The 22,964-nt window shown below is 49.1% G+C and overlaps 1 protein-coding gene across 3 annotated transcripts in view; it reads left to right on the top strand.

Moving 5' to 3' along the window:
- The window catches only part of PRKG1 (protein kinase cGMP-dependent 1), a 371,601-nt gene that overhangs the window by 252,552 nt on the left and 96,085 nt on the right, over window positions 1-22,964 (top strand). For all 3 annotated transcript variants that reach the window (XM_039553813.1, XM_039553812.1, XM_039553814.1), the window contains exon 5: window positions 7,004-7,067. In XM_039553813.1, coding sequence (XP_039409747.1) covers window positions 7,004-7,067 — 64 coding nt within the window. The remainder of the gene's footprint in view (window positions 1-7,003; window positions 7,068-22,964) is intronic.

Raw genomic sequence — 22,964 nt, 5'->3', positions numbered from 1 at the left:
GTGGGCTGGCCCTGCTGAGGGACCTCAGGGCTGTGTCCAGTTCTGGGCCCTCCTGGCCAGAGAGCCCTGGAGGGGCTGGAGCGTGTCCAGGGCAGGGAACGGAGCTGGGAAGGGGCTGGAGCCCCAGGAGCGGCTGAGGGAGCTGGGAAAGGGGCTGAGCCTGGAGCAAAGGAGGCTCAGGGGGGACCTTGTGGCTCTGCACAAGTCCCTGACAGGAGGGGGCAGCCGGGGGGGTCGGGCTCTGCTGCCAGGGAACAGGGACAGGACAAGGGGAAACGGCCTCAGGCTGGGCCAGGGGAGGCTCAGCTTGGACAGCAGCAGGAATTTCCCCATGGAAAGGGTGCTCAGGCCTTGGCAGGGGCTGCCCAGGGAGCTTTGGAGTGCCCATGCCTGGAGGTGTCCAAGGAAGGGCTGGAGGTGGCACTCAGTGCTCTGGGCTGGGGACAAGGTGGGCATCGGGCACAGCCTGGACTCCATGGGCTGGGAGGGCTTTTCCAGCCTCAGGGATCCTGGGATTCTGTGATACAACAGTGTTGGAAAAGCTGGGTGAGTGGAAGGTAGAAAAGCTCTGCAGGTGGAATTTGATTTGCAAATATGAAGAAATGCCACCTGCTAGATCCAAAACCATCCCATAACATCCTCCAAGGATTCCAGCAGGAGCAGGTTCCCCCTGTGAGGTGGCTCAGGAGTACCAGTGAACCCTGTGCCTCGAGATGAGCAACCAGAGCTGTGCCTGCCCGAACTTCACTGCTGTTCCCGGAGTTGGGGCTGCTGCTGAGCCTTTGTAGCTCCCAGGGAGCAATTGTCCTTTTCCAGATGAATCATCCCGAGTGAATTCATGTGGAATGGGAGGAGGGGGTTCACATACCTGCTAATTGCTCTCCCTCCCTCTCGTGCTGACAGCAACAATTGAACTTTTCTTTTAAATCAGTCCCATCTCCCCAGCAGCTGCCAGAGGAGATGAGGTAGGAGGGCTCTCTGTGATAATGAACCCCTGTCAGGGAGAGGCAGGGATTGACAGCAGCAAGGCAAAACACTCCTCCGGAGTTCCTGATCTGCCTATTGAACACAAACAGAGCCTGGGCCGAAAGAGGATCCCTGGAAGTGTTCAAAACCCAAACAGGTGTGGTGGGTTAGTGGTGGACATGGCAGTGTTGGACTCTGGTCTTGGAGGGCTTTCCAGCCTCAGTGATTCTGATCCTTTTGAGATCGTTTTGCGTTCCCCTCAGGGAAATGGAGAGTTTTGGCCTCGTGATGTCAGCAGATCCCTTGGCATCCCTGGTATCCTTTCAGCAGGTGAGGGAAAAATGCAATTCTTGGCACTTGGTTTACTTCAGTATTTGCTCATCAGGGATATGACCAGTTCTGCTTCTCTCCCGTTTTCCTGTGTGTAGCAGGGCTTAGGATATAACCAGATCTCTGAAAACAAATGCCCCACATCCTCCTGTCAGGACTTCATTTCCCTGATACGAGCTGTGTAATGAGTGGCAGAGCGTTCAAACTGTGGCTGTTCCATTTTCACCCTCTTCAAAATGAGTAATTGTGAATTGTTTACTGCCTGCGTGGCTTAAGCACAGCAGACAAATCATCTGCAGCACCTGCAGAGCAAATCTGTTCTCTCTTCCTGACACTTCTGCTCCACGAGGTGCTTCCAAGGCCACCCGAATGTGAAATTAATGGGAATGTGAGTGGCTGTCACCCTCCCTGTCCCATTCCAGGGCAGGGAACGGAGCTGGGAAGGGGCTGGAACCCCAGGAGCGGCTGAGGGAGCTGGGAAAGGGGCTGAGCCTGGAGCAAAGGAGGCTCAGGGGGGACCTTGTGGCTCTGCACAAGTCCCTGACAGGAGGGGGCAGCCGGGGGGGTCGGGCTCTGCTGCCAGGGAACAGGGACAGGACAAGGGAAAGGGCCTCAGGCTGGGCCAGGGGAGGCTCAGCTTGGACAGCAGCAGGAATTTCCCCATGGAAAGGGTGCTCAGGCCTTGGCAGGGGCTGCCCAGGGAGCTTTGGAGTGCCCATGCCTGGAGGTGTCCAAGGAAGGGCTGGAGGTGGCACTCAGTGCTCTGGGCTGGGGACAAGGTGGGCATCGGGCACAGCCTGGACTCCATGGGCTGGGAGGGCTTTTCCAGCCTCAGTGGTTCCATGAATCCAAGCAAAGTATATGGAAAACTGCTACAGGAAAACCAGCCTTTCCTTAGCAATTACCTGTGTGACTGGGGAAGAACTGAGATTTTTGGAGAAGTAAATACACCTTTCCTGAAATTAATTTCAGCCACTTCTCTTGTGGCTGCTGTGAATGCAAAGAACCAGCAGCTGATCCTCCAAATAATGTTTATTAGCCTGACAGAAAACAGGAATTCTCTTTTGATGCAGCAGTTTGCAACACAAAAGGAATGTACCTGGGAGGGTGGGCAGGCCCTGGCACAGGGTGCCCGGAGCAGCTGGGGCTGCCCCTGGATCCCTGGCAGTGCCCAAGGCCAGGCTGGACATTGGGGCTTGGAGCAGCCTGGGACAGTGGGAGGTGTCCCTGCCCATGGCAGGGGTGGCACTGGATGGGCTTTGAGGTCCCTTCCAACCCCAGCCACTCTGATTCCATGGAATGCTGCCAGGACCATGATCCCAATGGAGCCAGCATTCCCTCCCTGACACAACTGGGAGCCCAGTGGGAGGCTGCGTGTACAGCTCGAGTTGCCCAAACCACCATTTTTTGGTGATATCCCAAATCAGGGATCAGCTTGGGCTGATCAGATGTATCCTCAGCTCTTTTGGAGCTGCGACAGAGCTGTAGGAGCATCCCAAGTGTGCTAAGGAGGGACATTTGCATTTTCCAGCCTTCATTCCAGTTGGGTGCCAAAAAAAAAGTTTCAGGGAACTCAGCCAGCCTTAATTTCCTTTCACTGGAGTGCTGGAGTTTGGAGCTCTGCTTGCCCAAGGCACAGAACGGTGACAACAACTGCAATTGTGGCAGTGCCAAGCAGCAATGAAAGAGAGAGGTTCTGTTCCAGGCTTAACCCAGGAGAAATATCTGCCACCGACCTGGATGAGCACCCTCACTGAACACCCTTCAAAAGTTTGGGAATGTGTCCTGAAAGGGATTTAGAGAGTGAATGGTGGCTTTTATATCCTGGAGGCAGAGGCGAGCCAAGAGCCCCGCGAGCTGTTGTGTGTGTCAGAAGATAAATGTCCTGCCGGAGCTGGCAGCGCTGCCACCGAGCGGTTCTGGGGCTCACAACAACACCTTGGGCCACAGCCAGCAGCGCTTGGAAGCCCCTGCTGCTTCCTGCAGGAGCCATCCCGTGGGATGAATCACAGGGATGAATCAAAGCCGGGTTAACGGGGATGTTGCCGCTACCTGGAAGTTGAGAGCGGCTTGGTGACTGCATCCCCAGGGATGGAGCCACGACCTTTCCCACCTCCTCCGGGTTGGGCATATCCCTGCTCCTCCACGGGGACAGGGATTCAGTCCAGGGATGTTTTAGCACAGCTGCTTTCCCCGAGTTTGGCAGCTGGTGCTGGGCACGCTGAGCTCTCTGGGAAAATGTGTCACGTTTGGAGCCAGGTGGAATGGCTCCAGACAGGGAGCAATTCCCCGTGGGAAATTCTCCCGGGTGCAGGCGCTGCCATCCCTGCACGATGTTCCGTGGCTGAGCAGTGGGAAACGCAGCCAGGAAAATGTCACCTCTCCTCCTTGCCCTGCTCCCAGTCCAGGGTGTAGGGGCAGAGGGGCTGGAGAAGGTCAGGGAATGTTCCTCGTCCCGTTCCCTGCGATGGCAGTCACAGTGTCCAGATAAAATCCTGTTTGTGGATGGATTAAAATCATCCAGTTTATGGCATTTGCTGTTAAAACTCAAATCCCTGGAGTTAGGGGTCTGCTTTGCCTCCTTGTGTGCTGCCTCTACAGGGTGGCCTGGATCCTCCTGTGGATCCTGGGCTCTACTTTAGCCAGGGGATCCCATCAAACAGGCATAAATCATTTTCCATCCATACTTTTTAACACCCATATCATCCTCCAGAACCTGGAGGAGCAAAAAGGGGCTGCAGGTGAGCAGGAGGTCAGCTGTGAACAGCTCTATTCCACACCCAGCTGGATTCCATAACCTCATCCAGGGAGTGGATTCAGGGCAGGTGGAGCAGTTACTCCTCATTAAATGGAATAAGAAGCAGCTGGAGAAATTCCCTTTTAAAGACTGGGTGAGCAGAGTAAAAGGAGCCACATCTCGCTGGGAGAGGTTGAGTGAGCTGCTCCTGGTTATTCTGCAATGGAATTACACTCATTCAACTAGGAAAAGACTTCCAGGATCATCAAGTCCAGCTTTTCCTGGGCAAAGAGGGAGATGGTTGTGGGAAAGGAAGAAGGAATGAAGTCCTTCACACTTACTGTGGGTAGGGAGAAGAGTCACAAGTTTTGAGCTTTGCTGAGGACTTTCAGTGTTAGATACCAGAGTCTCTGGTTTTCCAGCTGTAGCATTGTTACTGTTTAGAGGAGATGACGTGGGGGGTTAAAAATCATCATTATTGATGGGGTTTAAGGAGCAGTGGGAGAAGAGCTTGTTGGAGCAAGTCTGGCCCTAAATACACCCCAACTCAAGGGCTGAATGTTTGCCCTTCTCTACTTCCTGGCTTTTTCATGCTGTTGTAGAAAGCGAAATAAAATTTTCCTCCCCCGTGCTGTGGTGATCGAAGATCCACCTGGAAATAATCACGGAAACACTCCTGTTGTGCACAGCTCCTTCATTAATCCAGGCAGCTCTTGGAAGGAATCAAGGCTCTGCTTTATGAATCCATGTAATATCATCCCATGGAGAGCAGAGGTGGATTTTTATTGACCTGGACAATCAAGTCTTGCTCTCTTCTTGTCAAAGAAACTGCAATATTTGGCTGTTTTGTCACTTCTGGCTGCTCCAGGATGATTCTGGCCTGCCATGAACCCCTCTAAATCTGGGATATTAACAGTGTAATTCCACGATGTGCTGCAGTTGGAGTTTGTTTTGTCAAGAAATTGCTTTTCCTGTTACCTGCTCTATTGCAGAGTTCAAGTTTTAGGATTTTCTCAGGGTAAGATTTGGAATTTCAGAACTCAGGGGCTATTTCCCTGTTTTTTTAATGGATTTGGTCTAGAATAGATGTCTTTCACTACCCTCCCTTGGATTGCACGGGCATAATTATCCATAAGAAAATACCCCATGATGGATTCTTCCCCCAGTTTGGGAGTTTAAGGGTGCAACCACACTAAAATCTGACCTCTTTTCTAGGGCTGTTACCTTCTCCTTATAAGTTTATTCCTCATTTGGGAATGCTGGAATTGGAATAATGAACTTCCATTTTAAGCTTAGGCCATCCCAGAACTCCTGTCCAGTTTTTTGTTTGCTCCTGTTCCAATGTGGGCCCACGTGCTCCCAGGAATAAAAGTGCTCTTCCTTAGGGGGGAAAAAAGCTGTTGTTGAGAGCATGAAAGGTGATGTTTTTCTGCATTTATCTGCCCAGGTTTGTGTTGTTATCATTAAATAGATTCAGCTGGAACTCCTTTTTTTTAAATTAAAAAGGGCAAAGGATCAGAGAACAATTTAGGTTGGATAAGACCTTTAAGGTGGAGTCCCTCAGCACTGCCACACCCCACACTGACCCATATCCCCGAGTTCCATGACTGTTAAATCCTCCAGGGATGCTGATTCCACCTGAGCCTCCTTGGGCAGCCCCTGCCAAGGCCTGAGCACCCTTTCCATGGGGAAATTCCTGCTGCTGTCCAAGCTGAGCCTCCCCTGGCCCAGCCTGAGGCCGTTTCCCCTTGTCCTGTCCCTGTTCCCTGGCAGCAGAGCCCGACCCCCCCGGCTGCCCCCTCCTGTCAGGGACTTGTGCAGAGCCACAAGGTCCCCCCTGAGCCTCCTTTGCTCCTTAAATTCCATCCAGTGCCACCCCTGCCATGGGCAGGGACACCTCCCACTGTCCCATGCTGCTCCCAGCCCCAGTGTCCAGCCTGGCCTTGGGCACTGCCAGGGATCCAGGGGCAGCCCCAGCTGCTCTGGGCTGTGGTGTATTTTGGGGTTGAATTTACGTTGTGTCCGTGTGTTTCCTTCAGCATCACCTGGGAGTATTGATGGAGCTCAGGTTTGCATGGAAAGCAGAGGATGAGAAACCACATCCCAGGCTGGCTGAGGGTGGGAGGGACATCTGGAGCTCCTCTGGTCCTGCCCCCACACCTGTTCAGGTTGCCCTGGACCATGTCCTGATGGCTTTTGGGTCTTTCCAAGGAGAGGACAATTCCACAGTCTCCCTGGGTGTATCTCCCTGCAGGGCAGTGGAGATCCAGCTTCAAAGTCAGGATACTCCCTGCAGGTTTGGAGATCCAAAGTTGTGTCCCTCACCCTGCTCCAGACTGATTTAGGCTCAGTCCTGTGGCCCTTGGCTCAGGGGCCTCTTTATGGCCACATCACCCTCTTGTTGCAGCCTTTGCTGGGGGAGTTGCTGCCAAACAAGTGACAAAGTTGCCTTTTGGGCCAAAGAAAAGCCACAGATTTGGCTGTAAAAGTGCCAGGGAAGTCTTCAGAAACTGCCTGAGGGGCTGGATGGTGGCTCAGTGCTGTGAGCTCCGTGCTCTGCCCTCTGTCCATCCAGGTGTGGTTTCACTCTTTTATCCGGGGCTGCTCGGAGTTGCTGTCCCCTGCCCTTTTTGGTGTTGGGTTTTATTTCTGGGGGGCTGAAGCAGACCAGGAGGCAGGAATGTGACTGAGCAGCTTTGTGGCACACAGGAATTCCAGAGGATCCTGACTGGATCCCTTGCTGATTACCAGCTTTAGGGGTGGCTCTCCAGAGGTTTATTCCAGTGGTCTCCTGTCATCACCAAACCCATCCTGGCTGCCAGAGAAGGAGCAGCTTTCCATTAGATCTTTTTCCTCTTCAGCCCCAGAGCATGAAGGAAAAACATGTTGGGAAGACAGAGGGGAGAAAAGCAGCTGGATCTGTGTCCTGTGGGAAGGGATCCATTAATCGACGTTTCTCTTGCATTGCAGCGTTCCCACATTCCAGAGCCTTCCCGAGGAGATCCTCAGTAAGCTTGCAGATGTCCTGGAAGAGGTAAGTGCCTTAAACATTGGGATTTCATGAGCTCAGAACCTTCTGCTGGCAATATCCAGCCTCTTCCTATTCTCCAAAGAGCAGCTCCCCAGTTGTGGCAGCACAGCGAGGCCCCGAGAGGAGCTGTGGGGAAGAGGAATGCGGTTTTAACAGGCTTTATGTATTTTTAAATTGGATTTTTATCCAGTTGGGGAGGGAATCAGTCATTTCCTGTGGTGTCCAGAAGGGAATGAGCTTCTCCAGCCCCTGGGTGAGCGGTGGGGAGGAGGGGAATGCGAAAACCTGGTCTCATTTCAGATTTGATGGGACTCTTCTGTTGGAGGGTATTTGATAAGCATCATGGAAAAGCTGCTCTGGGAAGAGTCCCAGCAGTGTGGAGATGTTGGGATGGGGTTGGGCTTTGCCTGCCTGGCTTTCACTGGGATCTCGTTAGGGTCAGGCTTTTAATACATTTTTATTTAAAACAACAAAGAAATCACCCACAAAACACCAAACAAAAAAAAAACCCTCCAAAAAAAAAAAAACCCCAAACCCTACAACCCCCTCCAAAAAATGCAAAAAAACCTAACCTGCACCCAAAAAAAAACCAACCCAAGCCTCCCATCCTAGCCCTGTAAGTGGATGTAAAATGGGTGTCAAATATTTGGGGTGCACCCTAGTTTCCCCCCGTGTTTTATTCCCACAACGCTGCCCTCTGGAGCTGAGGAACGCGAGGCGGTTCAGTGTCCCGGAAAGCCATTACTGAGCCCTTCCCAAAGGTGATTTAAGTGCAGGGAACGCGTGTGTGGCAGTCATTGATTTCATTCCTGCTCGCTTTTCCTCATCCACGCCTCCCCGTCAGGGAAGATGTTCCCGTGCATTTGGAGGAAGGGCGCTGCTGACGTTGGAGTCGATTTGAATTCCTTTTTCCCCCGAGCTTTGCCGGGGCATTGTTCCTTCTTCTTTAGTGCCCAGATAAATGCTGTGGCTCCAGCAAGTCAGCTGTTTTTCACCACGGATAATTGCATATTCACAGATAAGCTTTATTCCCTTTACTGCCAGGGAATGCTCTGATGTAGGGGAAAACAGGGGATATGAACTCCCTCTGCTGTGAATTCCATTTGCCTATCTCAAAACCCCACTCCCAACCAGAATTTGCTTGGATCACATCACCAGTATTAAGCTCCTTATCAAGACTTAAGGAGGAGAATAAAATCCATAAAACTTTTCCAGGGACACTTAAAGTTTCATGGCAGGGGGAAAAAACATTCTTAGTAATTATCAGTGAAAAAACGAGGCATGAAAGCAGCATTTGTGGGGAAAAATCTGGATTTTTAGGGTGGATGCTCCCAATTTCCTCCTTGGAATCAGCCTGATTTCTTCTGGGTTTGTCTTGGGTTGAATGGGCTGTGTTTTACATGAATTATAAATAAAAAGTCACTCTCAGATCTGTATATTTATATCTGAATTCCCACCTGGCTACAGCCTCCTTTCCGTAGGTTACAACCCTGAAGTGTTGGAAAACCCCTCTGGACCATGGAATTGTTAATATTACATGGAAAAAATGTGTATGTAGGGATCATCCCTGTGTGGCACCAACATTGCCAATAATTCCAGTCTTTCTGGATAATTTCATTTAGCAAATGGAATTAAAACCCTGGAGGGAGTAGGATGGGGATCTGTTCCTGGCATGGCTGAGGAGTGGGATGAGCGTTTGGTGGGCATGGGCAGCACTCAGAGATCTGGGCTGGCTTCTCCTTCTCTCCCTCTTTTTTTTTTTTCCTTATTTTTTTGTGGCACAAAATTGGGATTTCTTTCCTGCCCTTCAGTTGCTTCACATCCTGGCAGTGTTTTCCTCTTTAAGGTTGCTCCCTGTGCCATCCCAGTGTAGGGTTCCTATCCTTGCGGGATTTCCATCTCGCATCAGGGGGTCAGGTACCAAAGGTGTAATTAAGGTTCCTTCACCTCTTCTTCTCCGAAGCTGCTTCCAGGTGCTCGTGATTTTGTAACTTTTCCATTTGACCTCAAGTTCTTCACTGTGCCTACAGCTCATTCTTCTAAGTTTTGTTCCCCAACTCTGAATTCCTACTCCTGTTTCAAAGAAGGATCCCTTTGCCAGGATGTCAGGGATGGAGCTGTCACCTGCCTGGACACCTGTCCCAGCTCCACGGAGTCAGGCAGGGTTTTCAGGGAAGGAGGCAGGAATTCCGAGAGCCCGGGGCAGCTGGGGTAGCTAATCCCACACTGGTTTGGGTTGGAAGGGACATTAAGGATCAGCTCATTCTACTCCCTGCCATGGGCAGGGACACCTCCCACTGTCCCAGGCTGCTCCCAGCCCCAGTGTCCAGCCTGGCCTTGGGCACTGCCAGGGATCCAGGGGCAGCCCCAGCTGCTCTGGGCACCCTGTGCCAGGGCCTGCCCACCCTCCCAGGGAACAATTCCTTCCCAATATCCCATCCAGCCCTGCCCTCTGGCACTGGGAAGCCATTCCCTGGGTCCTGTCCCTCCATGCCTTGTCCCCAGTCCCTCTCCAGCTCTTCTGGAGCCCCTTTAGGCCCTGCCAGGGGCTCTGAGCTCTCCCTGGAGCCTTCTCCTCTCCAGGGGAGCAGCCCCAGCTCTCCCAGCCTGGCTCTGGAGGAGCTCCAGCCCTGGAGCATCTCGGTGGCTTCTCTGGATCACTCCCACAGCTCCAGGTGCTGTCACTGTTGGTGCCCCAGACAGAATCATGTGAGATTTACAAGTTCAGTGGTTACAGATGCACAGGAGGAGGTTGAATTGAGGTCTCGTTGGCATTTTCATCTCCTGCATTTCCTAATCCGGTGCCCTCGCTGTTCCTTCTCTGTCTGGGATTTAGCCTGGTAATCCGTGGAAGATACTGTGTGTGGGAATGTGAGCAGCTGGAGCGAGAGCCAGTGACCAAGGTGCTTTGATTTCCTTACCAAACACTGTAGATTGGTTTCTGTGCAGATGATGTCAGGCCTGAACTACGTCACATGGATTTGCCTTGTTTGTTGTGTATCCAGAAGTCGAGAGAGCTTTGACTTTTTTTTTTTTTTAGTTTTTAGTTTTTTATTTTTTTAGGGTTTTTTTTACTCTCTTTTACTCTCTTTTACTTTTTTATTTTTTGACTTTTTTTTGACTTTTTTATTTTTTGACTTTTTTTGACTTTTTTATTTTTTGACTTTTTTTTACTTTTTTATTTTTTGACTTTTTTTTTACTTTTTTATTTTTTGACCTTTTTTTGACTTTTTTATTTTTTGACTATTTTTTACTTTTTTATTTTTTGACTTTTTTTTACTTTTTTATTTTTTACTTTTTTAACTTTTTTATTCTTTAACTTTTTAATTTTTTTACTTTTTAAAAATTTTTTTACTTTTTTTTCTGGATGTATAGAAATTTAAAGTGTTCCGGGCCAGGCTGGACAGGGCTTGGTGCACCCTGGGACACTGGAAGTTGTCCTGGCCCATGGCACAGGGATGGACTTCAAAGTCCCTTCCAACTCGAACCATTCCGTGATTCTCTGATAATACTTTGTAACACACTGAAATATATAATACTTATATACCATAGCTGCAGTGTAAATAGATATTCAAATATAGACCTGGCTAATTGCCCCAAATCCAGCTGCAAACCACTTCAGTAACTGGTCCTGGGTTAACAGGAAACCAGTTACAGCTTGGGAGCACTGGGAATGCCATTCTCCCATCTCCCCGTGTGCATTTGGGGAATTCTTTCACTGGAAGCATTAACATTCAATATTTCAATGCACTGCTCAGGTCCCAGTGCCACTGATGTGCTCCCAGTGAATCCCTGCACAAACAGCAGAGCCAGACTGAGAGAGAGGCAGAGAAATGTGCTGAACCCCAGAGGCACAGGGTGCCAGGGATGGAAACTGTTCCTACAGCTCTGGGTGCTGAAATCTGGGATCCCTGCTCCTGTCTGCAGCCCCTTCAGCAGCTCCGTTCATGTCCCCAGTGTTGCTTGCCAGCCTTTGTCTCTTTGCTCTTCCTTCTTTCAAAATCCCAATTAAAGGCTGAATTTCAAAAGGCACATATGGTAAAAAAATAAAAAACCAAACCAAAATTCTTCCCTGTTGCTTGTGGAGCTCCTTCTGTTGTGGCTTCTGGTGGAGAGTGGGGATCTTGGGCAAGATTTCATGGCTTGATTCAGCTTTAAAAGCTGTCCTGGGCCTTCGTGCAGAGATGCCAAGCATCCTTCCCGCTCCACACTGCCCAATTAGTATGGATCAGAAGGCCTTGGGATGCCTCTGGTTAATTAATAGAGGCTGAGCACAGTCCTGCTTTTGTGGACTCGTGTGGCAACAGTGAATAGAAGAGGGAAAATGTGCAAAATTAATGAGCTTTCCATAGAATTAGTGGTTTTTAGGCTTATTTAGGAGTGAGGATAAAGGGAACCCGGTCCCTGGTCCATCCTGAGGGATCTGTCAGCACCAAAGCTGATGTTGATCTGCTGCCGAGCCATAAATCAGATTTGAGGGAGAATTCAAAATAAACAGGGAAGAGTTAAAGGTTTTGGGGAAGAAAAAATATTTTAACGTTATTTATCTTTTTTTTTTAAATCCAAGGAAGCACTCGGTGGTGTCTTCACTGAAGGAACTGGGGGACAGAGTAGGGAAATGCTGCCTGTGGGGGCATTGAAAGGGCTTCACTCATGACTGACTCCATCACAAATGGACAGCATTTTGACTGGAGTTGTACTTCCATTAATCTTTCAGATGATGCTCATGAGAACACAGCTTTGGGTTTGCAGGTGCACCAGGAAACTAAAGCTGTTTGGGGAAAAAAAGCATCAGGGAATAAAATGCAGCTGGGAAAACTGGAGTGCAGGGATACGATGGAGTCAGTGGCAGGAGCTGACTTGGGATAAAAGGGGTGGTTTGGAGCTAAGTTTTCCTTTGGGTCTTCTTTAATGTGGGCACTGAGCACATGAAGGGGATTGTGAATGAGCTGCTTGTGTTAGTGTAGGAAAGGAGTTCAGCATTCCCTGCTTTCTGGGGATTCTTGTTGGGAATGTGGTCATCCCTGTGTGTGTTTATTGCCCATCCCCTGTTCTCCTGCCATGGTAGAAATGGGGCAGGATTTGGGGGTTTTTCTTCCACGCAGTTCTGCAAAACTTATTGTTAGAGGGGGATGCCAGCAGAGAAAACTTTGGGACTGATTCCTTCCCAATCTCCCATCCAGCCCTGCCCTCTGGCACTGGGAAGCCATTCCCTGTGTCCTGTCCCTCCAGCCCTTGTCCCCAGTCCCTCTCCAGCTCTCCTGGAGCCCCTTTAGGCCCTGCAAGGGGCTCTGAGCTCTCCCTGGAGCCTTCTCCTCTCCAGGTGAGCACCCCCAGCTCTCCCAGCCTGGCTCCAGAGCAGAGGAGCTCCAGCCCTGGGAGCAGCTCTGTGGCCTCCTCTGGATTCACTCCCACAGCTCCACGTCCCAGATCAGACACCCACTGCAGGCGGGGTCTCACCAGAGGGGTGGAAAATCTGTTGCCATTTCTTCCCACTTGATTTAACATCAAACTCCTCTTTTTTTTCCCAATGAAATCCTTGTGCTGAGCACATGGGAATGCGTTTCCTGGAGTTCCGTGCCCTTGGCACATGTGGGAACTTCAGGCCTTTTCCTGGTGGGCCCTGTGGGACGCTGTCAGGTGCAAGGAGCAGCTTTTGGCCTCTGCCAAATGCACTTTTCAGGCAGGGAATGACGTTCTCATTTTAACTGAGATTTCTGAAATGAATTTCGAAACCTCTCAAGAAGCAGCTTCTGTTTAGGCTGAAAATCCCAGTGGTATCAGAGGGATCTTTTTCCAGAGGCTTTCCAAGGGAAGCTGGATTCCTCTGGAGGCCGAGGGAATTTATTAACATCTCATTTACTGTAAGGAGTCCTCCTGCCCTTGTCTCTGGGCTCTTTTGCTAAACCCCAAGCAGAGGAGCTGGGTTGTTGGTTTTCCTTCAAGTGCATGTTGTAAAATCCACTGGAGTTAGGCCAGAGTACCCCAGCTGGGGAATTCCATCTCCTCTGGCTCTCCAAAGCACATGGATTCATGGAAACCTCCATGAGAATCCCAAAGGACACTCAGAAGGCTGAGAGTTCGGCGTTGGAAGGAGATTTTCTCAGCTGTCAGGGAAGGAATTGTTCCCTGGGAGGGTGGGCAGGCCCTGGCACAGGGTGCCCAGAGCAGCTGGGGCTGCCCCTGGATCCCTGGCAGTGCCCAAGGGAAGGCTGGACATTGGGGCTTGGAGCAGCCTGGGACAGTGGGAGGTGTCCCTGCCCATGGCAGGGGTGGGATGAGCTGCTCCTTAATATCCCTTCCAACCCAAACCGTGCCTCCTCCAAGAGAGTTCTGTATTTTCCAGTTGCCTCTTGAATAGCATCGTCATTTCCAGCACTTTTGCAGCTTTTCCCCCTTCTTTGGGCACCTCCTTCTCCTCAATCAACCTCCCAGTGGTGGGAAAAGTCACTCCAGCAGTGCCGTGGTCACCAGCAGGACGAGTGGCAAAGGCAGCATCAAACAGAAGAAAACTTCCCCAAATTTGCTTCATCCCAGGATTGTCTTGCTTTAATTTATTGTTATTATTTTTGGCAACGGGGCATTGAGTGGATGATCAGGTTTTCAGGAGGTCACTGATAAAATGTCAATTTATAAAGGCTATGCAGGTGTTGGGATTTAAATAGTCCCCATTTCCACTTGGATTAAACCTATCTGGGAGATATTTTTATGCTCACTAAGTGGATTTTCCAGCTAGAAAAGAAAGGAAAAAAGCAAAACAAAACATTTTTTGCTGTAATCTTAGATGATTTCCAGGGTTTCACAGATATGAAAAGAAAGGATTTAAGCAAATCCATAATTTATTGTTTGCCCTGGTGGATTTGCAGGCTCTGTTAGGGACACACAGTATGGATGTGGATTTTCTGATGGCACCTGGGACAACAGAGAGGTCACAACAACTCAGGAGCTCTGAGTTGTCTCTTCCCTGATCCAGCCTTGTTCCTAATTTCCCAATATCTGTTTGTTTACTGATCTCAGTTTTCAGAGGCTTTGCAGCACCGCTGGGGCCAGGAACCCATGGAATCTGCTCTTCCAGGCGTTTCCTTTGCTGCAGATGGGTTGGGACCGATGGGTTGGTGGCTGCCCTTCACCTCCTGGGTGGAGCAAATCCAATCAATTAATTCTGCTTGACATTTAATTAACATTTGGTCATGGGGTGGGTTGCTGTGGTGGAGGTGGCACAGCTCAAGCCCCTCTTCCCAAACAGTGCTCCTGACATCCCTGATTTTTGGGATAGATTTCCCCATGGATGAGGTTCCTGTCTTGTGCTGAGGGCTTTGCTTTCTGGGCTGGGTCCTTTGGGATAAGCTTGGAAGGAGAGCGTGTGGATCTCTGGTCTTTTGGGCATCTCCTCCTGGGAATTCTTTCAGCAGTTTCCAAAATTCCCTAATTCTCACCCACATATCCCTACTTACAGACATGTATGGGCTAATTTTGGTGGGGCTGAACCCCAGAAAGAAAACCCAAAGTGGTGCTTACTTGAAAATATTCCATGGTTTCCACCCTCCAGCCCTGAAGAAGTGAACACAGACAGTGCCTTTGGATCTGTAAAAACGGGGATAAAATACAATCAGCAATTACATTCAGGAAAAACCCAAATAATAATTACCCTGAGGGGTGTTTTCCCTTTGATTCCAACATTTTCCCCGCTGGATTTTCCCATAGCATTGCCCACAGTGACACCTGCTGGAATCTGGGACAAGGTTGGCTTGCGGGCCCTCCTGAGCGAGTCCTGCCGGGGATTAATTAGGAAAAAGAAATGAAGGGAACAGTCCACGTGGTCATGGAGACACCTGTGGCCACCCAAGGAATGGCCACCAGGCTGGGAATGCTGGGAAGATCAGCTGGAGACCCGCCAGCAATGGGATCAGTCATTAAAACCCAGCTTTAAAGCAAAGGTCAGACATGAAAGTGGGGAGATCCTCCTCCCATCCCAGACCTCCTCAAAATACGGCTGCGTCCTTTCCCAGGGAACTGATTTCCCTTGGGAAATGGGATTGCTCACACTTGAGGGTTTGTGCCTCTGGTTTCAAGCATCCCCTCAGAGGCCTTGGGGGATGCATTTGAAATTCCCATTCTTGGGGTGGCGTTTGAAGTGTCTGGGTTGTAATCACAGGAAGGGAAAATTGTCCTCGTGACAGCAAAAGCCATTTCTTAATCCATGGGTTAGAGGCATTGGATACCCTAAAATACAACCACGAGCCCGAGGCAGGGAGGAGCATTCGGACTGGAGTTCCTGCTGAGGTGACATGGGAGTGGTTTTATCTCCATGCTGCAGCAGAGCACATGGCAGAGAGAATTTATTTGTATTTTCAACACCTTGTGCTCTTGTCCTTCGTAGGGAATACCCCGTGAAGCTTTCCAGGTGAACTCATCGCTGCAGGGTCAGATCCTGTGGGTCTGGTGAGGTGCTGGGGGATTGCAGGGCTCCTTCTGGCACATTTACCTGTCACTAGGACAGAGTGCTTGGGGACAGCTCCGTCCTGTTCCCATGTTCCTGCCTGGTGAAAAGGGATCTTGTTCTGCTGGAGAAGCTTTAGGTGTGACTGGGAATGGGAATAAAGGGGGTTTGGGGTTTGCTTTTGTGTTTCTGAGGATTAAGTGATCTGGATGGTTCCTCCTGGCCCTAAAAGGGTAGGAAATTCAAGAAGTCCCGATTCTCAAAGCTTCCTGGGAGTTGAACACACATGGAACTTCTCCTTCTCACTGGAAGTTTTCGGGGATTATGGAAAGAAGAGCATTTCCTATTTCCCATCCCTGGCAGTGTCCAAGGCCAGGTTGGACACTGGGGCTTGGAGCAGCCTGGGACAGTGGAAGGTGTCCCTGCCCATAGAACTGGATGAGCTTTAAGGTCCTTCCAAGCCAAACCATCCTGGGATTCTGTGGCTGGGATTCACCCTGGATTTGGGGCTCAAACAGAGTTTTGGGTGCAGAACTTGAGCAGTTGTAGAGCAGGGATGGAAGTTTTCATCTCAGAACATCCTCCCTAAGGCCACCATTGGTGTAACTCCAGCCTGGAGGTGACCTTTGGTGTCTTTTTTTGGAGCATCCTTGTAAGAGATCTGGGTTTCCCTTGGAGGAAGGGTTGGACTGGGGCTGATTCCCAGCAGATCCTGGCCAGCACTGTGGAGGTGAAGGAAGGACCAGTTCTGTGCCCATTGGAACTGGTGATGGATATCTGATGGAAATCGAGGGGTGAGCTTCCAGCAGGAGAATCCCATGGTCAAAATGTAGGGAAATGAAACAGGGTCACAGAGAATCCACCTCTAAAATGCAGACTGGGATCAGGAAGGGTTCATTTCTCCAAGATCTTTCTGACCTCAAGACTGGTTCTGGGTTCCTGCACCCTCTGCTACAATTGTAAGCAGGCTAATAACCATTTGGGCAACGGGAGCTGCTGGAATAGCCCATAGCCTATGGATAATACAGTGTTAGGAATTGGGGCTGGCATGGTTTAACCCTGTGCTGTCCATGGTTGCTTTGGGGTTGGAAAAGGGGATGGCAAATCCTGGTCCTGGAGTCAGAACGTGCACGCTGAGAGCTCCAGGTGGGATTTACCGGTGTCCTGAAGGCCTCAGGTCCCTCCTTCCTTGCTTCCTATTGGGTGGAAATACTAAAAATATTCCAACTCACCATGGTTTCTTCCTATTTTAAAAAGGGGGACTTTTGAGGGGTCTGTGAACAGACAGCAAAGGAAATCAAGTATTTTGGTGAAAATTCCTTTTTTTCCATAATTTCCTTGCAGTCAGCTCTCGGAGGTGTGATGTGGGCTGGGACACAGCCCAGCTTTGCTGGGGGATGCTCCATATCCCTGTTTTTTCCCAGCAGATGGGACGGGAGGGGTCAGGGCAGCATCTCCCCAAAGCCCTTGCCCGAGGCACTCAGGAGCACTTGGATCACTTTCCCGACTCCTTTGGTTTTCCAGCAGCACCAGCTGTCCCCCAGATGTCTGGAATGAAACACGAGCTGCTGTCACCCTGTTGTGGCACACAGGGGCTCCCAGTTCATCCCCCAGTTCTCCCAGTGCATCCCAGTGCTCAGCTGGCTGCTGGGAGCTCACCCACGCTCGGCACAGCTCGGTTTTCCTCCCAAAAAGTGGGGGAAATCCCTCCCAAAGCCAAATATATTCTGAAACTCTGTGGATATCTTGGGATGATCCAAGTCTGTGGTTCTTCACCGGAAAGTCATGGAAAACAGGGATCTTTGTGCTTCAGGCGCTCTTCCTGCGTTCAACCTGGATCTCGTGCTCCAAAAAAAAGGCTTTAAGAACTCAAAACGTGTAGAAAATGGAAATAAGTGAGACAAATGAGGGGGAAATGGCTCCTTGCTGGGAAAACTTAGGATGCTGCTGGAGTGGGAAAGGAGATTCCTCAGTCAGGGGAAGAGATGAGCTCTGCTTCTCCCATCCTGTGATTTCTGTCGCCTGGAAGGGATGGGAAACGGGAATAACGTGGCTGTTGCCAGCTCTAAGCCGCCGCTGTCCCAGGATTTTCCCGGGCTCTGTGGGATGGGATCCCATCACCACTGGGGTCAGACTCCTGTGCTTGTAAATCCATTTGGGCATTTCCCCAATTCCTGCAGAGAAAGCCACACAAAGTAGAATTTGGAGTTTAAAAAAGCCATGGTGAAGGAATTTCAGGATCATTGTGTCCTTGCCTGGTATGGAAGGGGTCAGCTGTGCCTCGTGCCAAAAATCTGACCTAGATTACATTGCCCAGCCTTGCCCTGGTTTTCTTTTCAGGACTGATTTAAGAGATGCTCCCAAAAAAATCTGCTTTAAAGCCCAAAATAGATGGGAAAAGTCCAATATTTCTAAGTGGGGTCATTGCAGGAGAGATTGATGGAGGTGTTGCTGCTGCAGGGTCAGTTCTTGATGTGCTTCATCCTTCAGAAATCTCAACTTTCACCATCTTCTGGATTCAGGATGGGATTTATTTTTCTCCTCACATTTTCTTCTTTCCAGTTGTCCGAAATCCTGGAATAAGTTGGAGGCAGTGGAAAGCTCCCATAAAATCTTCCTCCAAGCAAAGCTGGAATGGGCTCGTGCAGATCCAGCCATGTCCATTCTAGCAGCAGAAAGTCTATTAAACAGTAGAAAATACTAATTTCTGCCCTTAGGGAGAAGAGATCTTGCATTTCTATTGTGAAATACAGGTTTTATCCCAATTTTCCAAGTTCTGTTGTCAAGGAGACAGTGGGAACCCAGGTGTGGGGCTCCAGGCAGCTTTGTTTTCCATTGGGGAAAGTTGTTATTGATGTTTAAAAAATGGAGATTTTATCTTTTCCCATTTTATACACAAAATTCACCTGCTACTTTAATAAATACATTTGGGGCAAACATTTGATCTTCTGGAAGTGTGATTCCCTTCCAGAATTCCTCGTTGGGCAGACTGGGAATAGAGGCTGAGTTTGTATTGTGTGGGCTGATAAAACTCTGCCTTTTTTTGTACCTTTTGGGGAGCTGATGAGAGAAATCAAGGGAAAAAGAGGAGATTTTCCAGCCCGAATCTGTGGGGATAAAACAGGGAATATAAACTGAGAGAGTGTTTAATTCCTCTGCCAAACTCAGGTGTCACCTGCACAGAGCCCTCTAACTGGAAGCGATTGGTGAATTCAGGGGTTTAAACTGGGAAAATGACCTGTTCCAGTGAAAGTCTGTAGAGGATGGATAAATGCAATGCTTTCCATGATTTCCCTTCCAGTGAAGTTGGTTTCCAGTGATAATTTGAAGTGCATTTGCATACGGAGACGTAAAGTCTCCTCTTTGGTCTAGACCACAAAAAGAAAATACATTTCACAGCAGGTGGCTGGAAAAGTGGCTGAATATATTGAATTAATGTGCATTTTTTTATTCCTCATGATGGATTCTGGATGGATTCTGGGATCCTCGTGGCAATGCAAATACCTGGGGTGAATAAGCATGCAAAATGTGGAGGAAATGAAGGAACAGAAATGAAACAAATCTGCTGATTTAAGTTGTTTACTTCCAGTTTCATTTTGGCGAGGAATTGATTCCCATTCTAATAACTGTGGAACAGACCTGTGGATTTAGGGAGGGCAACTGGATTCCCATTCTTCCATCACGAGGAGGAAAATCAACTCAGAGCTATCTGGGGAAGGATTGAAGAGCAGCTCTTTTCTTGCATTTCCGTGAAATTTAATTAAACCCCCGTGGACTGGAGCTGCTGGTGATTGGAGCGAGGATTTGTGGTGCGGTGCCGTCCTGGCGTTCTAGTTCTGCTTGGATTTCCTCAAAGTTCCTGTGTGTTAATGTCCAAAGGAGGCTGCTAATGTCGTGGAATTATAGAGATTTCAATCCTACAGAAGCTTCAAATTCCACGTATGTGACTGGCCCAGGGCACACAAACCTTTTCAATTTATGTTTAAACTCTATTTTTATTTTTGCTGAATTTTGCTGTTTGCTAATTTTTACTCAGGGTGACTGATGAATTAATTCCACTCTGTTGCCTGGAGATCCTTTTTCTAATTACTGATTCTCAGCTAATTCTTCACATTTCGCAGTCATTATCTGTGAATCTGGTATTATTTGAATTCCCAAGCAAAGCTTTGTGGGGTTTTGAGCCCAATTTGTGGCTTGATCTGTGGCCTAATACCACTATTGCCTTTTACCCAGCTAGTTTGTTCTCTCTTATCTCTCCTGGGAATAAATCCTGGGGTTTTTCCATATCAGTTCTTCTTGTTTTCCTGGAAAATCTTGTTGCTGAAGCTCCTCTCCCATTTCTCCTGACCTCGTGCTGCTCTCACCCTCTGTCATCTCTCTGCTCTCTTAATCCTTGAACTCTGAGTTCTCCCTCTTGATCTTTGAGGTTGGTCTTGACCTTTTGCCTTCTTCATCTCCATCTGCATCTCTGAACTTCCCAGCTTTTCCAGCATCCTCTCCTTCCCAAATTCCTGTTTGGATTTGACAGGGAGACAGGCTCCTGGCACTGTCACAGCACAGCTTTTGCTCTAAAATGCACACTCAGGGTGCTGGTGGGAGTTCAAAGGGCTGGATCTTTAAGGAGGAAGAGTAACTTTGTAATCCATCAGTATGAAAAACAAAAAAATTGCTGCAGGACACTGCAGCTCAGTTCGAGCCAGCTGAGTGAGAATCACAGGATCATGGAATGGTTTGGGCTGCAAGGGACCTCAAAGCCCATCCAGTGCCACCCCTGCCATGGGCAGGGACACCTTCCACTGTCCCAGGCTGCTCCAAGCCCCAATGTCCAGCCTGGCCTTGGGCACTGCCAGGGATCCAGGGGCAGCCCCAGCTGCTCTGGGAATTCCATCCCAGCCCTTCCCCATCCTCCCAGGGAACAATTCCTTCCCAATATCCCATCTATCCCTGCCCTCTGGCACTGGGAAGCCATATTCCCCTTGTCCTGGCACATCTGGCTCCTGGAAACAGTCTCTCTCCTTTCTTGTAGCTCCTTCAGGTACTGGAAGGCTACAATTAGGTCCCTTTCCTCATCTTCTTTCCCAGTTTTGTGCTTCATAATTATTGTGGAATTAAGGGCATGAGTTAACCCTCTATACTCCTCAGCCCTCCATCTTCCTCATATTTTAATTTCCCACTTGTTGCCCTCTAGTTAAGCTGCTGCTTGGCATTGAGATGGCTTGAGTGTCAAAAATTAGGGATAAATGAGGAGAGGACCACAAAAAGATAATCCTCCCCTTTGGCTGTTTCAAGGAGCAGCATGTTTAGATAATCCCTGGGAGTGGGACACACTGTAAAACCAGGGAAACAAATCTGTGTGATTCGTAGAATTCAGTACAGGAGACTGATATTTACCTGCTTGGTTTTGCAGCATTTTCAGCAAATAAATATATTTTTCCATTTTATTTTGTTAAATAAAACATGTCTGTTGTCATTTTAGACCTGAAAGGATGTTTAAGGCAGCAAATGCAGAACAGGAAAAATAAATCTTCTAAAAGCTGTTTCTGTTTGGAGTTCTGCTGACAGTTCTGCGAATATTTTTTTAAAGCAGCAGCAAAATGACATATTTAGGTTATTTTTATTTTAAATACACCCTGGATGCAGCGGGTGGGACATGGAGAACTGTCCTCAACCCCGTGTTGCCGTCACTGGTTTGTGTGGCGCAAACCCAGCTCCAGGGAGTCAAACTCCTCGTTTCAAAGCCACCTTTGTGCCTCTGCTCCCCTGAGGGGACCTTTGGCGCCGTGGGTCACGGAGCATTCCAAACGCCCCGTTTCCCACCTTTTTCCAAACATTCTCAGCATAAACAGCACTCCGAGGCATCCAGGTGGAGGAAAAAGGAGGTTTTCTGAACTTTGATGGGTGGGTTGGTCTCCAGAGTGGAGGTTTCTCAGTGAGGCCTAGTCCAGCTCAGACATCTCGTTTCAGTCAAGGTTTCCCCACAAGGCCTGGTTGGCTCTCAAACACCTCATTTTTAGTCAGGGTTTCTGTGGGAGGTCTAATTGAGGTTTCTCTGTAAGGCCTGGTCGAAGTTTCTCCATGAGGCCTGGGCAGGCTCTCAGACATCTCAATTTTAGTTAAGGTATCTCTATGAGGCCGAATTGAGGTTTTTCCTTGAGCCCTGCTCAAGGTTTCTTCACAAGACCTGGTCATCTCTCAAACATCTCATTTTTAGTCAAGGTTTCTCCACAAGACCTGGTCAGCTCTCAAACATCTCATTTTTAGTCAAGGTTTCTCCAGGAGGCCTGGTTGGGCTCGCAGACATCTCGATTTTAGTCAAGGTTTCTCCACGAGGCCTGGTCAAGGTTTCTTCGTGAGGTCTGGGCAGGCTCTCAGACATCTCCTTTTTGGTGGTATTTGGGAGCAGAAGCTCCAGTTGAAGTTTGTGACTGATCAACCATGCTCAGTGGGCCAAAGTCCTTCACCCAGACGTGAAGATTTGAAGTTACAAAGGTGACTTTTTTTGTGTGGTGGGTGAGATGTGCCCTGGTGTGTTGGGGACAAAGAAATTATTCACACAATTAACTTTTCTGAGGGGGATAGAATGGGGTGGACACTGAAATATGGTCTGTACATTGCTTTGGGTCCTGGATTTGAGGGAGATTTTGGTCTCAGGGAGCACAGGGACTCAAAACAGGAGGTTATTGACAAAATTTGGTGCTATTGGGCCCCATTGTTTTAATTTTGTCTGTTTTCAATACAAATTGGTCTCATAAAAATCCAATCACTCCTGAAGAGAGCTTGCATTGGGTATTTCTCCACTCAAAGAAATGTCCATGTCCATGCATTGACGTTCTGCACAGGATGAGGGATTTCATAAAACAGGATGTTTGCCTTTTTTAGAGCATAATCTGACTCGATCACGAGATTGCTAGTTCTCCTGTGGGGTACCTGGAGCAGGTCATGGAGACCTATCCATGTCTTAACCTCTCCCACCTGCTGAGTGGGCATTTCCTCCTCCCAGCTGCTGGGATTTTTTCGTTGTTTTAAGTAAAATTGACAGTAGAAGAAAGGGGAAAGAAGCCCCTGATATTTTTATAGAAGCTACTCTTACTGGACAAACAGGGATCTCCATGGGAGGCACTTGATGGAGGACTTCAAAGGGAGGAAGAGCTTTGCTTTTGTTCATTTAGGCTGGAAATGCTATTTTATGAAAGATTCCAGCTTCTCTGTATGCTGAGGGACAGGACAAGGGGAAACGGCCTCAGGCTGGGCCAGGGGAGGCTCAGCTTGGACAGCAGCAGGAATTTCTGCATGGAAAGGGTGCTCAGGCCTTGGCAGGGCTGCCCAGGGAGCTTTGGAGTGCCCATGCCTGGAGGTGTCCAAGGAAGGGCTGGAGGTGGCACTCAGTGCTCTGGGCTGGGGACAAGGTGGGCATCGGGCACAGGGCGGACTGGATGATCTTGGAGGGCTTTTCCAGCCTC

The sequence above is a fragment of the Corvus cornix genome, chromosome 6 (assembly GCF_000738735.6).
Source record: "Corvus cornix cornix isolate S_Up_H32 chromosome 6, ASM73873v5, whole genome shotgun sequence".
In the NCBI taxonomy this organism is placed as follows: Eukaryota; Metazoa; Chordata; class Aves; order Passeriformes; family Corvidae; genus Corvus; species Corvus cornix.
Note: the sequence above shows the minus strand (reverse complement) of the source record. Positions and strands in the feature narration are given on the sequence as shown.